Below are 18,974 nucleotides of genomic sequence, written 5' to 3' on the forward strand. Positions count from 1 at the left end.
GGGAGGGGGGCGCCCCCTCTGCCCCCGCCTCGCACCAACAAGTGAATGGGGCCCGCAGGGGAGCGACGGGGAAGGGAACAGGTGGGGGCGGGCCCGTTTCCCCCCCAGACAGGGCTGAATCCATAAAGAGGAAAGAGTAGTGGGGGCCGCATTTGGGGAGGAGGCTAAAGGCTGTCTCTGCCTTAGTCACAGAGGAAGGAGCTTCATCTGGGTAGGCGGCTGTCATGGCACATCTGGGCAGCCAGGTGGCACATCTGGGGGAGAGAAGGGTCGGTGCACCTGGGCACATGAAGGAATTGGGGGTTTGGATGGTGGGCAGAACGCTGGAGGGGCACATTTGAGGACGCAGTCACATCTAACCAGGACCCTCACACCTGGGAGAAGTCAGAATGGATTAGGGGAAACGGTGGATTGAGACTGTGGGCGGGGGTCTTCACATCTGGCCGGAGGCCCACATCTGGAAGACTTTAGGGAGGAGGGGACACATCTGGGCTGAAGGCCACAGCAGGAGGGGGACTTCTGAGGGTGGTTGAGACTAGGGGGTGTGCTAGCCCCGGGGCCGAGAGCCGGAGCGGGAGGAAGGCAGGAGGACGGTTGGGAAAGTAGTGGGAGGCCTTTGGCCCCTAGCCGCCCCGCAGTTTTGGGCATTCGGTAACCAGGCAGGCGCCAACCCGCACAATCGCTTTTGTTGTCTGGGCAAGTTCGGCCGCTTTCTCTGCCGGGACAGCGCCCCCCTCTTCGACCGGCAGTGGGGAGCCCGGACGCTTGGCTTCCCGGCCCCACCCCCGCGGGTCAGCGCCTCTGGCCAGCGTCTGGTCCTGTCCCGGACTCACCTCTCGCTGCCGGACGCCGGGGTCCCTAGAGGGGGCTGCGTCCTGGGGAGGGGTGCTGAGCTACAATGGGGGGCGGCTAGGCGGCGGCTGGACCGTGGGAACCAGACGGCTTTATCTGGCCCGGAACCCCCGGCCCCCCGGCGGAGGAAGGGCGGATGTTCTTACCCTGGGACTGGCCGGCAGGGGCTCGCTGTGGGGGCCTCCTTCTCAGCAATGCCCGGGCCCCCGGCCCGCGGGGCCGCCGTCGCCTCAGCAGAGCTCGGGCTTCCTGCAGCCTGGGTGGGAGGGGGCAGAGAAGGAGCTGTCACAGTGGTTCGTCTGACACCCCCCTCCCCGAAACTGAAAGAGACCTCCCACACCAGGAGGTCTCCCAGTGGAGGCTCTGCGACGCCCCCCACCATCTCTTTATGGGGACCAGGCCTTGAGCATTCGTTGGAGGCTTGGAAGAAACAAAGTCAGTGGGAGAAACAGAGATGAGGAAGGGAGAGAGAGAAGAGAGACACAGAGGCAAAGAGACAGGTAACTATGAGAGAAAGAGACAGACGGAAAGAACAAATAGAGAGAGAGGAACATGGAGACAGAGACAGAGATAGAAACTGAAAGACCCCAGAGACAGCGATTGGCGAGAAAAGGAGAAACAGAAACAGAGACACAAGTTGATAGAGAGAGCAAGGGAGAGGAGACCCAGGGAGCAGAGAGAAAGATGTGCCAGAAATGGTGGCAGAGTTGGGAGCATCTAGTAGGGGAGGGTTGCACACTCACGTCAGTGGCTGCCAGTTAAGGGACACCTGTTTCTTCCTCACGCTGAGGCTGGGCCTTGACAGCTCTGGGGGCACTGGAGTCAGGCACCACTGAGGGCCTGCACACTTTCTGGGCCGGCAGCTCTGGACCCTGCAGGAGGCTTCAGAGACAGCCAGGGACTAAGTGGAAAAGGAGGCGACTGAGTTCCTCTTTCATCCAGCTCTGCAGCTGGGATGAGGGGTGAGGAAGGGAGCCCCCAGTTCCTCTGCTCCTACCACCTTTCCCCTCCTACCTATACCTCACCTACAAGAACCCACCTCTGAAGCAGCGGCTCCTCCTGGGCGATCGGCCTGGGCAGCAGCGACAAGCAGCAACACTATAAATAGAAGGATGGAAGTCACTCAGGCCCCTAGCACTGTAGAACTCCCCAAAGGAAGGCAATGAGGGATAGGGGAGGGAAAGCCAAGATAAGGTTTGAGGGTGCTCGAGATTGATGTGTGACCAATCTGAGGCACTGTGCTCGATGCCTCAGTTTCCCCATCTGTACAATAGGAGGCAAACTGGTTTAGGCTCTCCAGGGATAAAGGTCACAGCAACCTCACGTTTATTTTTCTTCTGAAGTGTTTGAGGTAAGGTATTATTGGAAAAGACATTTAATAGTCTTTTTAAAATGATTAAAAAAAAGAAGAAGAAGACTGAAAGAGGATTTCTAAGCGCACTTCCAAGTCCGATCTGGGAATCTAGAACCCCGCCCTCCTCGCACTTCCCTGTCCTGGACTCAGCCGTCATCCCGCGGTTGGCCGGCAGATGGCGCCACTCCACAGGCCTCAACGGCTGGGGAGGGAGGTCCTCCTTTGACTATGGGTCCAGCAGGGTGCAGAGGTGGAGGGGGATACAGGAGCCGCAGCCCAGTACTGGGAATCCCGAGGCCTGAGTTCTAGCCCCTTCCTGCCCTTCCACGTTGTGTGTCCTGGAGCCAGAGTCTCCTGGTCTATGGGTCTCAGTTTCCCGCCTGACCAGGAGGAAGGAGTCGTTCTTGGAGGAATCTCCGCGCCGGGAGGGTCTCAGATTCTGGCTGGCGGAGCCCTCAGCTTGGGCGCAAGTGCGTCGCAACCAAGGGGCCCCCCAGACAAATCCATTATCCCCAGGCTAAGGGGGACGAGGGACGAGGCCGCGCGCGCCGGCCGGGAGAGAGGGGCAGCGGGGGGATGCTGCGAAGGGGACGTCGGGCGTATGGACTCTTTTTAGATGGATGGGGCCCAGTAGGGGAGGAGGCCGCCCGGGTGGGAGCCTTCCGGACCCCCGATCCTGCAGTCATCCCTCCCGCCTTTTCTCCGGGTTAACCCCTTCCCAGCCCCGCCCCCGGCGCGGCTCGGGTTACTAAACGCATTCGCAGAGACGGAGGCGGGAGCTGAGCCCGGGGCCTTTGTAACGGAGCGCTGGGCCGCAGGGCGGGGGTGGGGGGTGTGGGGGGGTACTGGGCAGACTGTTTCCTTCGATCTCGTCACCCGTAGACAGGAAGAGTGGCTATAACCCCCTAAATCTATAGGAAATTCTGGATTTCTTGCCGCGAAATCACTGGTACCTCATTCAAGCCTGGAATCCGCTAATTCTAGGAAACTAAAGCATCCCCCAACCCTCATGAAACCTGAGGGCCCCCCATCTCCGCACAAATTTCCACAAGCCCCTCCACCATCAACCCAAAACTCCACTTCTTCCTCACTCATTAGGAAAAGGTCTCTTAATTAGTTCGGGCCTCCCCGCCCCCCAGAAAACCAGGACATGTCAACTCCCCCTTAAAGTGCCCTGATAACCTCCCATACTCTTCCTCCCTAAGCACCCAGTTAGTTTGGGGGACCCCATCCCAGCTCAGCCCCACCCATCTATTATCTTAGGAGAACTCAAAGCCCCATCCCCATATAAACTGGGACCCTTCTCCAAATAAACTCTAGAATTCCCTGGAGCCATATCCGTCTCTACCACACGGGAGGGGAATCCCTCCCCTCAAAATCTCAGTACACCTCGGATTCTAACCCTTACAAAATAGAGGGCCCTAATAAATTCAAGAGCTCTGGTTCTTCATCCTTATCACGAAGCAGTGGGTTCACATTCCCCTAAATCCGAAAGTCCTGGTCTTCCTAGACCTCCAGACTTATTGCGTAGAGGCGGCACAAGGACGAGGGGGCCGCAGCGGGGCTTACCCGGCCGGGCGGCCCGGGATCACCGCAACCTCGACGGCCTGGCTGGGGCTGGGGCCGGCGGCGTGGGCGGCGGCGGCGGCGGCTGCAAGGAGAGACAGCAGCAGCACCAGCAGGAGGGGGCGGCGGCCGCTGGGGCCAGGCAGCCGCATCGTGTCGGGCGTGGAGTCGCGCTCCAGGCGGCCAGTCTGTCCAGCGGGTCAGTCTTGGCGCGGCCCCGCCTCCCGCCCCCGCCCGAGGCCGACTCATTTTCTCCACAGTCCCAGTCTCAGGCTGCGAACTTCCCTCCAATCAGAGCCCGGCTCCGCCAGGGGGCGCTGCCCACGCGACCAATCAGGAGGCGAGAGGGGAGGGGTTAAATAGACAGGTGCCTGGCATGGGGCTTCGGGGACCAGAAATTTTCAGTGCTGTAGAGGGTACTGGCTCAGTGAACCCCGTTATAAAGGAGAGGCCTCAAGTGTGGAGTTGCTGGGACTCCTCCCAGTCGACGCGCAGGCGGTGGGCAGATTTCCCTAAACTAGATTCCCACTGGAAGACCTCATCCCCTGGTTCACAGTCCTGGGAGAAGTCCATCAGAATTTGCTCCTCGACTGGCATAAATTCTGGCAGACCCCACAGGTGCCTACTTCTCACGTGAGAGACTTGGCATTCTGGGGGCAGAACGCCAATCCTAATCCTGCACTGAGCTCCAGGTCCGGCCCCTCTGAGAATCCCAGGCCCACTCTGGACCTTCCCAAAGGATTTGTCCCTTCTCAAGGCCCTGTTTCAGGGGTTCCAGGCTCAACAAACAATAGCTTGTTCCTCAGAAGGCTGTAGCCTCTGCCCCTCAGAGGACCCAGGCTCCGCCCCTGACCCACAGACTCCACTCCCACAGGGCTCCCAGTTCTGCTCTCCTATTTGCACCCCCCTTCACCACCACCCCTAGAGGGTACCACAGCCCCCTCCCTGCCTGAATATTTAAAGGCGCCCAAGCGCACCCCTCCAACTCCCAGAATTGCAGACTTTCTCCTTAAAGAATTCCAGTCCCCTCTCTTCCTAGGGACCTCTACCATTAGGAGCCCCAAGCCACAAGTGGCCTTAGTCCCCACCCACACCTGCTTTAGTGGGTTCTAGGCTCCAAGCTCTGCTCACAACCTTCCAACTCAGAGGGTCTCAAGCCCAGCCCCGCCCTTTTATTATAAATTCAAGGCCCCACCCTCTTTCCTCAGAATTACAAACCTCACCTCTCTGCTCCCAAAGGCATCAGAGCTTCAGAACCTGCCCCCTAGTTGCCCCCTTCTCTGAGTTTCAGGCCACACCCTTTCCCATAAGAATTGGGCCAAGGCCTCACACTTAGGATTCCAAACCCTACCCCTTTCACGTTTGTCCCCCCTCCGGGGACCCCGTCTCTCAAAGCAGTTTGATTCTTAAGGTTCCCAGTTCTGTAGCCTTAGCCCCGCCCCGAGTAGGTCCCAGCCTCCGCCCACACAGGGTACTAGGCCTGACCATACGGCTGACTCCAGACCAAGAACAGCAATCAATTCAGCTTCGACTTCATCCCCAACTCCTGCTCCTTCTTCCAAGGGATGTGCAAGGAGGACAGGGGACCCCCTTCACCCTCCGCCTTACCTTGAGGCACACGGCCTGATTCACACAGCCACACTCACACCCGTTAATGTCACCTACAGCAATCCATGCCTACACCCAAAACTGACACCCAGAAGTCTGGGCCCACCCACCGTCCAGGGACACACAGTCCCTTGGAGCAATAACGACGGCACTCAGGCCCCACTCAGGGGCATTTGTGAGTTGTCCCAGCTCAGTGATCGAGTGCCTGGCTCTGCCCACTGAATATGCCCTGTGTCCCTGTCTTCATGTAGCTCCCACGATCCCTGCTAACATGACCCTGCAGGACAGTGTGTCCCTGCCCCCGCTGCCCCCCTCCCCGTCTCCTACCCTGTGGCTGGAGCATTTGCTGAGGGTGCTGCCGAAATTTCTCCCTTCTGCTTGGGATCCAGGGCATCTTCAATGCTCGTTGCTAGGCAACAGCCTCTGGCTTACCACTGCAACTTCCGGGGATGGCATTGGCTTCCCCTCCCCGCCCAGAATTTGGAGTTCCCAGCTCCCAATCCCCCCCATCAGTGCCACTATCTTCCAGGGTTGTTTCTATATCTCTCCTGGATCCTGATCTGATCTCGACCCTTCAGAATCCCTCAGAGCTCTAGAGCCCTGGCATTCCAGAAGCTTCCTCCATTGTATGTGCTCACACACGGGGTTTTATCCTGGTATTAAGAAAACAAACAAATCTTTTTAGTGTTCTTGATTTTCTGACATTCTCTTCCTCAGTTCTAGAATCATTAGCATCCCAGAAACACAAGTGTTCTGGATTCCCTGGCATGGAAAAAAAACAATCTCAATAATCTAGCTCTGTGAGCATTACAAAATACCCCCACATTCTAGATCACAGACATTCCAGAACACTCGTGTTTTAGAATCACTCACCTTTTAGGCCTCCCACTCATGTTCTAGATTCTCTGGCAATCCAGAACCCCTTGACATTATGGACTTCTTCGAATGCAAACAAATCCTCTAGTGATCTAGAAGGGAAGGGCTGGCATTCCAGAATATGCCTATACTCTAGATTTCCTAGTAATCCAGATTCCTTTGTTTCCTATAATTATCAGCATTCCAGAATGCCTGGCTTGCAAAATATTCCTACTGGTGTAGATTCATAGGCATTCTAGAAAACTCCTCTGTTCTAGAATCATTGGCTTTCCAGGTCCTTTTTCAGAAACTTCTACAGTCTGGATTCTTTGATATGCAGGGAGGAAGCCTAATACTGCTCATCCACTAGTACTCTAGAATATTCCTGTGTTCTACATTTCCTAACATTCTAGACCCCACTCCCCTATGTTACAGAAGTTCTGGCATTCCAGAAACTCTGGAATTCCAGGGTTAGCATATTCTAAAATCCCTTGTTCTTAGTTGGCCCACTTTCTCTTCTATTCATTGACCCAAGGAAAAGATGCAGAAAACTTCCCTGAGGTATTAACTGGGGAAAAACCTCAAGGATGTCAGGCTGGGGTGAGCTGATCCTGTTCTACATACCCTCCCTGGTGTGGGCAAGAGAGGGGTGAAAGACTGGGCAGCCAGGGATATGGACAAAGTGTTTGCAGTGGTGAGGTTTGGGGTACAAATGTCACCTAGCCGACATCTGTGTTTCTGCCAACCTGTTGGCAGAAATTCATCCCTGTTTGTGGTAATAGTACCCTGAATCACCTTTCAGGAACTCTTCCTCCACTCTGTCAACATGGGGCTGACCTCACTGCCTGGCTCGTGAGGGCACGTGATCCCTGGAAGGACACAGTGATTGGTCAAGGAATGGCCATCTGATTCAGTTTAAGTCAATGAGAATCAGTCCTGTGATTTTGCTGCTGCCAGAGAGAAAAATGTTGCTAAGGAGCTACCTGGAGGTATCTCGGCACAGAGGCGGGAAAACCTGACTGAGAATGATCCCAGAGGAGAGCAAAGCCAAAAGATGGAAAGATATTCTGGATGAGTGATTGAGCCTTGGATCCAGCCATGCCTGAAGCCAGAGTGTAATCCAATTCCCCTTCTTTACTTAAACCAGGAGAGACAGATGTTCCTGAATCTACAGCCAGGGACCTGGTTGGGCACCACGGCTCTCCTACCCTTTCCCTAGGGGTGCCCAAACCCTCTCAGAATGTGACCAAGGTGTTGGCAGTGAGAACTTTATTAGGGAAGGGTGACTTTGGCTCCAGAAAAGGGAGATGAGGGGGGCCTAGTAACACTAACCACTCCAAGGAGGCCCTGGCCCTGAACCCAGGGCTGTGACAGGAAGCGGGGCAGGCACCTGAGTCCCCCAGGGCCTGGGTATCTCAAGGCACCATGGCAGCCATGTTCAGAAGGAAGTTTCAGTGAGCTTCATCTTGGGGGGTGCAAGGGGAGCCCCGAGACCCGCGGAGGGCCGGGGGGCTGGTATCGGTGGCCGCTGGGGCTCCGGCCCACTCCGCACCAGTTCCTGGCAGCGTTCCACGAAGCTGCCTCCCCAGCGGCGCCGGGCCTCAGCCTGTGGGGGGCTCGGGCTCCCACGGCGGCCAGACAGGGAGGTGCTGCTGAAGGCTGAGTGGAGACTGAGGGGGTGATGAGGGTCAGTGCAGGTCATCAGGGTGGAGCTGGGTCCCCCCTGCCCCCAGGCCACCGTGTTCTGCCCTCCGCCCCATTGCTCAGAAGGGGAAGTGGAGTCACGCCTACCTGGTGAGAGAGGTCCGGGGCGAGGGGCTGGGGGGAGCGCCCCTCAAGGAAGCCAGCGGGGCTAGTTCGCACTGCTCTAGCTGTTCCAGCAGCTCTTCCTCTGTCAGGCCCCCTGCTGGGGGGTGCAAGGAAGCAGGGTCAGGGGCAAGACAAGGGCACAGGTCAAGAGACAAAGGTCATGTGCAAGGACTGAGGTTGGGATAGGAGGAAAGATGCAGAGGTCGATGGACAGGGGTCAGAAGCTAAGAAAGAGAGGTTAAAAAGCAAGGGCGAGGAGGGGTTGGGGGGCAGGGAAAGGGGCCAGAGGGCAAGGGCTTGGGGAGGGAGCTCATGGTGAAGGAGGTTGTGGAGAGAGTGCAGGGTGAGTCTGTGGGGCTTGGGACGGGACTCGAGCGGGAAGTACCAGGCGCCTGGCCGAGGCCGTCCATGGCGGTGGTCAGGTCCCACATGGCCAAGCTGCTGTTGGCCTGGCCAGTGAGCAGGTAGCGCCGGGGCCGGGAGCCCAGCCTCCGGGAGCCCTCACACTCGAGCACCGTGAAGGCGGTGGTGGGCGAGCCATCCACGGAGCGCACGGAGCACACCCTGAGAGGGGAGGGGCAGGGGTCACCTTGGTCACACCAGGGCCTGGCCTGGTCCCTCTTCTCATCTTTATACCCCTCCCAGGCCTCAGTCCCCACCGCCCTTGTGGTTTCAGTTCCTGCATCTCGGATGATCACCCAAGCCTCTCCACCCCTCCCAAATCTACTGTCTTGGGTTCCAGCCCTGTGGGGACCAGGAGCCTCCTGGATGTCCCCAGCCCCACACACCCACCATGGGGCCCAAATGGGATTCTCCCCCAAACATGTTGCCCTCCCTGTTCCTGTCTCAGGGAGAGCCCAAGACTCATCCTGGGTGCCTCCCTCACTTCCCAGCATTCCCCATGGCCGGCCCCCTCCTCCCCTCCCCATCTGGCCCTGATCAAGCCCTGCCCTCTCCGGCCAGGCATCTGTCCCAGCCTCCTCCCTGGGCTCTTGGTCTCCTCTCCAACCTCCAGTCCATCCCCCTCAGAGCGGCTATGGCTCCCCAGGACACTCAGGACAGTCTCAGCTCTTCCATACGATTGGCAAGGCTCCGCCCCTCTGCAGCCCCATTTCTCACCTCTTGGTGCTCCAGCCCCCCGAGACCACGTGCATGTCCCTGGTTATCCTCTCTGGCTGTTCCAGCCTTTGCACATGCTGCCCCTTCAGCCAGGCACAGACTTTCCCCGCCCTCCTTTCTTCTGCTCATTCCTATTTATCCTCAAGGTCTCTGCTCAGAGACTTCTATTCTACAGGCCCCCTTCCCAGGCTGGAGCAAGCAGGCCTCTGGGCTCCCACAGCTTCCCGTCCCTCCCCGATCCTGGCCCTCGCCCCCCAGCCTGTGCACACGCCCCCAGCCCCCAGCCCGGCCCTGACTACACTGGGCATCTCTGCTTGCGGTCCAGCAGGGGCACCTGGGATTGTTCCAGCTTCACTCCCATCCACACGTCGCACCTTTGATACCCCAAACTCCAAATCTAGGACCAGGCTTGTGCTCCTTCCCAGCCTCTGCTCCTGCGGTGCCCCTTGGCTGGGATGCCCTTCTGACCTCCCTGGCATCTTGCCTTCTCCTCTGACCCCCCCCCCCCACCCACCGTTTGACGCGACAGTCCTCACCGCTGACCAGTGGAGGAAAGACGCACGAAGAGCTGGCTGGCATTTGGTACCACCTTCTGAATGAACACTTGCTGGTCATCCCGCTCGCCGTAGGGGCCTGGGCCAGGTAGAGGGGGGTAGTCAGGGCCAGCTGGGGTCCCTGTGACCTCCAGATCCCAAGACTCTGCCTCCTTCCCCACTGATGAACCTCCCCCCAGGACCAGGTCCCCATCCCCAGGTGGCTAGAGTTGGGTGAGGTCAGACAGGGTTGGGTGTCAGCAACAGTCAGTGCAGTTCAGGCACATCAGGGGCAGGGGGCGGATCCTGGGTCAGCAGGAATCAATGCGGGTAACAGAATTCAACTGGGATAGCTGGGAGTAAGTGGCGGTCAATAGGGGTCAGGTGGTGATGGGTGGAGGTCAACCCCATCAGCTCGGTGGGTCAAGAGAGGTCTACAGGGGTCAGGAAAGGGATCAGTGGAGGCCAACGGAGGTCAGGCAGGGTCCGTGCGGTGGGGGACCCGGGGCTAGGAGGCACCAATGTCATTGCCAGCACTGCAGCCGCCATGCCCATCGGCCGATTCCAGCGCCAGGATCTTGAATGAAGCGAGCGGGGTGGAGCCAGGCTGGGTGGAAATCATGCCACGGAAGCGAGTCACAGACCACGTCCGCACGTGGTTGTTGTCGGCACAGACTGAGGAGCCAGGGGGCAGCAGCAGGTCAGGCGCGGCCGTGGCATCACCACTGCCCGACCTTCCTGAGCCCCGGGATGACCTCCTTTCAAAGGTGTCAGGATTCAGGCCCCTCTGAATTCTTCCCTTTCAGAGAATCCTCTCTTCGCCAGAACTCCAAATAGTTAACAATCCCGTTGGCTCTGCCTCCAAGGCATTCCAGGGCCTGCTCTCACGTTTCCCTGTCCACTGCTCCCACCCCACCCCTACCCTGGTCCTGTCCATCTCATCTCCTGCCTGGACCATTGAAGCAGCCTCCTCCTTGGCCTTCCTGCTCCCATCCTGTCCCCACATGCAGTCAGAGGGACCCTGTGGACACCTGTGTCAGGTCACAGCCCTCCTCTGCTGTGAGACCTCCCGCAGCGCCATCTCATTCAGGGTTAAGGACAAAGCCTTCTCCATGGGTTACAAGGTCCCATGGACCTACCCCATCATCCCCCACCCTCTTCCTCACCCACTCCACTCTGGGCCCAGTGGGCCCCTGCTTTTCCTTAGACACACCAAACATCCTCCCACCTCAGAGCCTTTGCAATGCCTGTTCCCTCTGCCTGGAATGCTTGTCCCCACTGACCTGCACTGCTCATTTCTGTTCAGAGCTCCTTCCTCAGGAAGAACTTCCCGAACCATGCACTCTCCAGTGATCCTGGCACTCTCTTGGCCTCTCACATAGCTTTGTTTTTATTCATGGCCCCCATCCCCATTGCCAGATAGTGATTTATATTTTTATTGATTTATTGTCTGCTGCCCCCACTAGAGCATCAGCTCCACGAGGGTAGGGACTTGGCCTGTCTTATCACTGTATCCCCCGTGCCTGGCAATCGCTAAATTGATTAATTTTCTCCTCTCCCTGGCAAATCCACTCTCCCCCAGACTGGTCCCCTTCACGGAGTTCTCCAGAGGCCACTCCCCACACACTGTCTCTCCCCAGTGGAAACCCTCATCCACCTGGCTTCGTGCTCACAGCTAAGCCATCCCTCCTGCAGGGAGATGGGCATGCGGGGCAGCCAGGCAAGGCTCACCTGAGATGAGGTGCTTCTCTGAGAGCATGATCTTGGTGACGGGGCTGCGGTGCACGGTGAAGGTCTGAAAGAGCTGAGGCCCCGAGCCCACGGTCTCGGGATGCTGCACAATGACACGCACGCCCCCTGAGCTGGTGCCATAGGCGATCTCGATCCAGTTCCCACTGTCACCTGGTGAGGGGCCGAGGAGGAAGAGAGGGACAGGGTCACAGAGTGACAGAAACCAAGGTAGAGAGAAGAGGCAACAAAGAACAGATGCAGAGTCAGAAAGTAAAGGGAGAGGGAGAGGTGGAGAGAACAAGGTGGCGAGATGTGGGAAACAGAGGAATGGGAGACAGAGGGACAGGGCGGAGAAACCAGAGACAGAAATTAAGACAGAGAGAGGGACAGATTGACATATGTACACTAATATGTATAAAATAGATAACTAATAAGAACGTGCTATATAAAAAATAAATTAAAAAATTAAAAAAGACAGAGACAGAGCTGAGAAGAGGGGGAAGAGAGGTCGAAAAATAGAGAAACGGGGAACCAAGAAACAAATCACAGGGAGGGACACAGAGACAAAGACTGACAGAGAGAGAGAGATGGAATTCAAGAGAAATACAGAGAAACATAGAAAGGGACATATAAACCAACAGGCCAGGGTTCAGTCTCTTCAGGGAACTAAGATCCTGCAAGCCACATGGTGGGGTGGGGTCAGACAAACAAACAAAACCAGACAGACAGCAAGACAAGAAAATGAAACTCGACCCAGCGTGCCTGAGGGACTCCCCACCCTTGCCAAATTTCCACAGGGGAAAGGTTTGTTGTAACGTCACAAACTTAATGGACCATCTTAAGGAATGTGGGTAAAATGTGGTTTTAATATTTTATGCAGGAGTTAGAAGCAATGGATTCGGGTTATGAATAGTAACATGGATGGATATTTAACCTAGGGCAGGATGGACAAAAGTAAGATATATAAACTGAGTTATATACCCCATACTATTTATGCAAATTCAAAAACATGCCCATAATATCCATTTTGTAAGGACACATACAAATGAAAATATAAATGCTAAACATGACAGAATAGTGGCACGTGGTGAGGAGGGGGATGGGGAGGAAAGGAGTAAATCAATGAAATAAGAAAGGGGCCTTAGGAATTCCCTGGCAGTCCAGTGGTTGGGGCTCCGTGCTCTCACTGCCAAGGGCCTGGGCTCGATGCCTGGTCAGGGAACTAAGATCCCACAAGCCACACGGTGTGGCCAAATAAATAAATAAATACAGTTTTAAAAAAGAAAGGGGACTTATGTGATGACATGCTGTGAAGTTAAGTTTATTATTAGTTTACGCCTGCTAGAAAAAAATTCACTGTGACCCCTACCTCACACCATACCTAAAAGTTAATTTGAAATGGAACAGAAACCTACATGTAAAAGCTAAAAGTGCAAAGCTTCTAGAAGAAAACATAGGGAAAAATCTTCACAACCTGGGGGTAGGGTAAGAGATCTTAAGCTGCAAAAAAGCACTAACCATTAAAAAAAAATTAATCGTTACCCAAAGTGAACAAAGTCAGACACAAAAAGCCACATACTGCATGATTCCATTTACATTAAATGTCTAGAACAGGCAAATCCATAGAGACAGAAAGTGGATTAGAGGTGTCCAGGGGCTGTCAGGAGGGAGGAATGGGGTGTGATTGCTAACAAGCATGGGGTTTCTTTTTGGGGTGATAAAAACGTTCTGGAATTAGATAGTGGTGATGGTGGCACAACTTTGTGAATCTACTAAAATTACTCAGTTGTGAATTTTATGGTATGGGAATTATATCTCAGTAAAAACAAACAAAAAAAACTAGTTCTCTGCATTTGCAATCAAGAAAACAAAACACAAAGACTGTCTCAAGTGAGAGAACTCAGCTTCATCCACTGTAACACATGCATCCTCTTTTTGTTTGATCGTTTATGTTTTTTTGATTTTGTTTGTTTTGGGTTTTTGTTTGTTGTTTTTTTTGGGGGGGGGGGTTGGCCACGCTACACAGCTTATGGGATTTTAGTTTCTGACTAGGAATCGAACCTGGGTCCTCGGCAGTGAGAACTCGGAGTCCTAACCACTGGACCACCAGGGAATTCCCAAGACATGCATCCTCTTTGTTTTAGGAGCGTGCAAGCATCACGCCCTAATCACAGATATGGGAAAGAAACACCAAGATCAACTACTAGAGGTCAATTTTGCCCCTGGTGAAGAGGCCCGCCGTGGCTGAGCACCTAGAACAGTGCCTATATGTAAGTGGTGCTCAGTAACTGTTTGTTGAATGACTATATGAGCTGAATCTGTCTCCTTCTCCATAAATCTCACTGGGTCATGCTACACAAGTGATGGGGAGACAGCTCCAGGCTGCGGCCGGGGCTGGCTGCTGACGGCAGGGCGGGGAGCTGAGCTATAGCTTACTGGTCTTTGGGGTGAGGTAGACACTCAGGGCTGTGACTCCATCCTCCGCCGGGTCCCGGTAGAGCTCGCTGACAAGGAGGTCATTGTCCTTCATGCGCAGGGGGAATTTCTGCACATCTGGGGTGGACAGGGAGGATGGAGTGGGTTTGTTCAAGGTACCCCAGCCTTTCCCCTCCTCTCCCACCTCTCAGGGGAGGTTCCCAGGCAGCTGGGGTGCCGGCTGCTGCTCACCCACGTAGTAGATGGAGCCGTTGTTGCAGCCCAGGAGGAGGAAGGAGCCTGCGGCATCGTAACTGGTGATGGGCTGCACCTCCTGGACCTGGGGGTGGGGCGGGGTGGGCTGTGGCCATGGTGCCATCCCTTCCTGCCTTTGCCTCTGCAGTGCCCCCCCTGGCATGCCCATGTCTCCCTGCTCCAGCACCCTCCCTCCAGCTTCTAGGCCCACTCCTCCCCAGCCTTGCCTGCTCCAGGCCTGCATCATCGGCATCTGTCTCTGAATGGCTCTTGGTTGGCGCTTCTGTCTCGTGGCCTCTCCTTGACTCTGTATTTCTGACATTTCTTTATTCATCTCCATCTTTCTCTCTGTGTCCCTTCATCTACTACAGTCATTTAGTCCTGGTTTCTCTCCATCCACCCTCTTTCTGTCTCTCTGGCACCTCTGACCTCCTGTTTCTATTTGTCTGTTTCTCTGCATCTCTGTTTCTTTCTCTCTCCTTTCTGTTTGTCTGTTTCTCTCAGCCAAACGCTCACACTTTAGAAAACAACGCTGTGGGTGTATTTTCTGTTTTACAGGTTGGACAGAGCTTGGGCCGAGTGCAGAGAGAATGACGGACGTTGGCACGTCTGTCTCTGGGTTTCCGCCTCCTCTACCATCTCCCCCGACCCGGTCTCCCACCCAGTGTCTGGAGAATCCTCTCTTCCTTTCCAAACCCACCCTCCTTCACGTCAGCCACGAAGGCCTCCTGGATCCTCCTTTGGTCTTTATCATACCCCATCCTACCCCACCCCTGGATCTGGCCCACTGCTGGGTCCCCTGGTTCTCTCCACGTCGGGTGGGGCAGAAAGGAACCCCGCCCTGGGTCTGACTGGTCTGGGCACCCGAGAAAGGGGCAGCCAGGCTGGCCAGTGCCCTGACCTGCCAGTGCTTGGTGACGGCATTCCACACCCCAATGCGCCCTGTGTGGCTTGTGGCGATGAGCTGGTTCCCGACGAAGAACAAGGCCTCCACAGGCACGCCCAGATGGAAGACTCCTGCACAGGGTGAGGAAGGCTGAGCCAGGACCCCCTTTCACGGGGGAGAAGAGGGGTGGCAGGAAGGACTCCAAGGGCCAGAGGATTCAACTTGGTCATAGAATCTTTACAGGCTAGAGGATTCCAGCAGGAATTACAGAGGATTACAACGGGCCAGATTCCTGCTGCGGTGTGGGACTCTAACAGGGTGTGGAATTCCAACACAGCTAAGATTTTCAACAAAGGCAAAAAACTCTATGGGCGGCAGAGGATTCTCACGAGGATTAAGATTTGTTAGGGAACAGATTAGTCGAAGGAGTCAGATTTCTAATGGGAACAGATTCTAACAGGTCTGGGGTTTTACTGGCATGGAGAATTCTCCCCAAGCAAAGAGATCTAACAGGGCAGTGAATTCTGACGGAAGACAGAATTGTATGTGGGTGGATTTTTCTACCAGACCAAGGAATGCTAACAGGATACGGAATTCTAAAGGGCTGGAGCATCCTAACAACGCAAAGAGAATTGTGGCACGTGGGCTGTTTTAACAGGCCACAAGTTGGAGCAGAATTCTAAAGGGCAAAAGGGTTCTGGGAAAAGCCTGGTGCCATACCTATCTCAGAGCCACCGCCTTCTGCCTGCAGAGCCCACAGCAGAATCTCGCTGCCCGTGGCTGCTGCCACCATCTTGTCATGCTCACCCAGGGCCCCACTGAGCACCCGGGCTGTGAGTGCCAGTCGCTCAATGGGCCAGTCCAGGCGGGGACTGGAGAACACCAGCTGCCAGCCAGAGGCTTCCTTTAGCCTGGAAGATTGAGGGACATCATGAACCCTCACCCTGAGCCCTCCCCATCAACAGGGCTTAAGGTGTCCTCCCACCGCCTTCCCTGAGCACCTATAGCAGACAAGAAACTGGGTATAGGCCACAGCGATCCAGTTGTTGTGTCCACACACCAGGCGCACCATTCCCGGCTCCTCTGGTAGCCCTTGGGGGGAAAGGCAGGGATCAGGGCAGGGTCACAGGGGCCCACTGGCTGCCCCAATCTCCCAAGAGACAGAAATGTACCTGATGGGGAGGGAGGGGCTTTCTCATCTAGCATTCGGCCCAGCAGCCCGGCATTGCCCAGGTTGGGGGGCATCGTGTTGCTCCGTCGAACAGGGGCTGGGCGTCCCCCTGCTTGCTGGGGCCCCACCAGGCTGTGCCTGTTCCGCCGCTTCACCGGGGACACTGTGGCAGGGAGAAGGGGCAGAGTGACAATCATTGTCATAATTGTAATAATTGTCACATAGCAAGCACTTAAATTGTGCCACATACTGATTTTGCCACGTGGGTAGCATCGTCTCCTAGAGAAAAGATTTTCGGTGGTGCAGGGACATGGCGTTAAATGAGACTGAATCACAAAGCGAGCTGCTCCCTTTTCAGTTCCTTTGAGCCCATCAAAAAGAAAGAATCAGTTTGGGGCTGCCACGATATCGATACCTCTTCAATATTTGGCAATCTTTCCTTTTAAGAAATGGAAGCCTGTCTCATTGGCAGACAACAGCATCTACCCAGAGTTTAATTACACGGTTATGTTTGGGGTTTATTTCACGTCTACTTGTTTATGGCATGAAAATAGTGACAAAAAGCTTCTATTTAAAACAATTTTAAAAAACTGGGTCAAACTAAGTTAAGAGAACAATACGTCTTCATATTTGACAAACTTCATGAAGGTTGTAGGTCTTGACTGAGGTTAGGGAAATAAAGCCATAAACTGAATTTCCCCACTCTGTTCCTTCTACCTATCAGCAAAGTCTAGTAGATTACAGTTCCCAATAACCACTGGTGCATATTCTCCATGGTCAGTGGGCTGGCTGCTCCATGGAGATTATAGTCAATAACTCTCCTTTAATATTTCTCCCCTCCATGCAAAGGACACCAGTTCTCCCTAAGCCTCCCTACAAGGAAATCAAACCTGGACTACAACTCCCATTGGGCTCTAGGGTAAGCTTCTGAGCCTCAGGGAGACTAGCTTGGCCCATTGCCTCATTGGAAATGCTGTTTCTTACTTCTTTTCCAAGCATCAATCCAAGCATCTGATATAGAACTACAACTCCCATAGTGTCTCAGGGCCCACAGCTTAGGCACCCAAGAGCTGCAGCCTTATGGGAAATGTAGTCTTTAATCCCCCCTCCATTCCTTAGTAGTTCCCACCTGGTGGAGGCAGGAAACCATTGAAGAGGACGTTTCCGCAAGAAGATCGATCCAACTCTTCCCGAAGCTGCAGACGACGAACTAAGACGGAAGGACTCAAAGGCTGGGACTTGGAGAACACTGAGGCAGATCCCTTTCCCCCTCCCCCATCTCTTTCTCCACAGAATATCACCACCCTCCTGAGACCCAGGACCAAACCCAGGGCTCTCAGCTCTAACCCAACCTTCTTTCAGGAGAGAGGGGAAAGGGGGAGCATCACTAGAGGGCTGGTTTTCTATGGGATGAGGATGCTAAAGGGGGCCCCACTTACCCAGAGGAGTGAGCCCATAGAACTGGGCTTCGTGGAGGAGGCTGGAACCGTGGACACCCCTGGGTAGTAGAATTGACTAGGGGTCAGGGTCTGGGGAGTGGGAGTGGACAGAGAATTCTGAGGACGAAGTTTTCAAAACTGCACAGAGAATCTCAGGAGGTAGAAAATTTTGATGGGATCAAGATTCTAAAGAAGCAATGATCTGGGCGGTGAAAATGTGTGTGTGTGTGTGTGTGTGTGTGTGTGTGTGTGTTTTGTGGGGGAGAATTTTAAGGACACATAATTTAAATATGATCAAGAAGCTTAAGTGAACATTCTGAGAGGAAGAAGAGACTTCCCGGGGGGGTGAAGACGGTGGGGGACTCCCCTTTATCTTCCATGCCAACCTGGGGTCCAACTCTTTGGTGCGCAGGAAGTTGAGGATAGGGGCGAAGACGGTGGGGTCCCTGTCGATGAAGATCTGCGGGGAAGGGAAGCAGAGGAAAGATAGGGCAAAGAGCGGGGCTGAGTGCGGATCCTGTCCCTCCTCCTACCGGCCGCCCCATATCAGCTCTTGCTCTACTCACGGCTCCGGTCTCATCTTTCAGTGTTGAGATGCGTCCGCTCAGAAGACTGCAGGGAGGGGACGCAGAGCAGGTGTCACGGGCCGGGGTGTGTGTGTGAGGGGAGATTAGGTCTCCCCATACCCTCTCCTCCCGCCCCCCCACCCCAAACTCGCTCTTCCAATCACCTGGAGAAGAAGGAGTCTGGGATCCAGGTGAGAGTCTGGCGAGAGGTACTGAATCTGTGCGGGGACCGTAAGCGGACGCGAGATGATGGAGGGAAGATGAGGAATGAGGCCCCCAATCTCAACCCGGTGAGTTCCCTTCCTTCCCCCAGCACCCATCCAGGCTCCCCGCCTCCAGCAGGGGGCGGAGCAATCCCTGATGGACAGGAATTCCCCCTGGAGAGGCGGGTACTCCCACCCCGTTCCCCGCTCCCGAGAGTAGCGCCTCAGGAAACTCCTACACTCACCTCTTGCCTCCCACGTTCAGATGAATCACCTCCCCGGGAGGTCCCCGACCTGGGACCCCGTCTGCTGCAGGGGCTGCGGCTGCCATGGCCCCCGGGCTAGCCGGCCGGCCTGCACCCGCTTCCGGGTGTGCCTCCCGCCCCGCCCCCACCGGGTGCTCATTGGGCAGGAGACTCCCGGAGCCACCGGCGATTGGGTAAAGCGCTCACTCATCGCAGTTAATTTCTCCGCCTCCTTAAAGGGTCCCGCCTTTCCTGTCCTGGACGGGGCGGACCGAACGGCTCCTTTGGGGAAGTTGTTACCACGGATAGCAAAACGTTCCTCCATCCCTCTGGGGTTCCCGATTTAGGAATGGCATCTAGGTGATTC

At 55.3% G+C, this 18,974-nt stretch overlaps 2 protein-coding genes across 8 annotated transcripts in view; both read right to left on the reverse strand.

The window, feature by feature from the left end:
* The window catches only part of LTBP4 (latent transforming growth factor beta binding protein 4), a 28,973-nt gene extending 22,670 nt beyond the window's left edge, over positions 1-6,303 (reverse strand). For 4 of the 6 annotated variants that reach the window (XM_060085466.1, XM_060085463.1, XM_060085462.1 and 1 more), the window contains exons 1-4: positions 3,776-3,934; positions 1,892-1,950; positions 1,596-1,734; positions 999-1,108 (exon numbers count right to left, since the gene is read on the reverse strand). In XM_060085466.1, coding sequence (XP_059941449.1) covers positions 999-1,108; positions 1,596-1,734; positions 1,892-1,950; positions 3,776-3,924 — 457 coding nt within the window. In that variant the 5' untranslated portion in view covers positions 3,925-3,934. Of the gene's footprint in view, positions 1-998; positions 1,109-1,595; positions 1,735-1,891; positions 1,951-3,775; positions 3,935-6,253 lie in introns of those variants that run through there. The other 2 variants (XM_060085464.1, XM_060085468.1) reach the window with 2 other exon arrangements.
* A 1,186-nt stretch (positions 6,304-7,489) lies between these two features.
* Positions 7,490-18,737, reverse strand: SHKBP1 (SH3KBP1 binding protein 1). 2 transcript variants are annotated; one of them, XM_060084551.1, is made up of 18 exons: positions 18,608-18,737; positions 18,324-18,377; positions 18,160-18,205; positions 17,980-18,053; positions 17,594-17,652; positions 17,284-17,364; positions 16,156-16,317; positions 15,985-16,075; positions 15,704-15,894; positions 14,999-15,114; positions 14,095-14,182; positions 13,864-13,980; positions 11,428-11,598; positions 10,216-10,371; positions 9,700-9,796; positions 8,430-8,608; positions 8,027-8,141; positions 7,490-7,905 (listed from the first exon to the last, which is right to left on the reverse strand). In XM_060084551.1, the coding sequence occupies exons 1-18, from the start codon at positions 18,691-18,693 to the stop codon at positions 7,674-7,676; spliced, it is 2,115 nt and encodes a 704-aa protein (XP_059940534.1). In that variant the 5' UTR covers positions 18,694-18,737; the 3' UTR covers positions 7,490-7,673. The 2 variants fall into 2 exon arrangements, with proteins under 2 accessions (XP_059940534.1, XP_059940535.1); XM_060084552.1 differs by lacking the exon at positions 10,216-10,371.
* Between the last annotated feature and the right edge of the window lie 237 nt (positions 18,738-18,974).

Source organism: Mesoplodon densirostris, chromosome 19 (genome assembly GCF_025265405.1).
Source record: "Mesoplodon densirostris isolate mMesDen1 chromosome 19, mMesDen1 primary haplotype, whole genome shotgun sequence".
Classification (NCBI taxonomy): Eukaryota; Metazoa; Chordata; class Mammalia; order Artiodactyla; family Ziphiidae; genus Mesoplodon; species Mesoplodon densirostris.

Bases quoted from the DNA above. Each gene is read 5' to 3' on its own strand.
- SHKBP1 (XM_060084551.1), bottom strand. From the start codon at position 18,693: ATGGCAGCCGCAGCCCCTGCAGCAGACGGGGTCCCAGGTCGGGGACCT. The intron at 18,378-18,607 runs GTGAGTGTAGGA...GTCCCCGCACAG, and splicing joins CTGAACGTGGGAGGCAAGAG to ATTCAGTACCTCTCGCCAGA. The intron at 13,981-14,094 runs GTGAGCAGCAGC...TGTCCACCCCAG, and splicing joins CGGCTCCATCTACTACGTGG to ATGTGCAGAAATTCCCCCTG.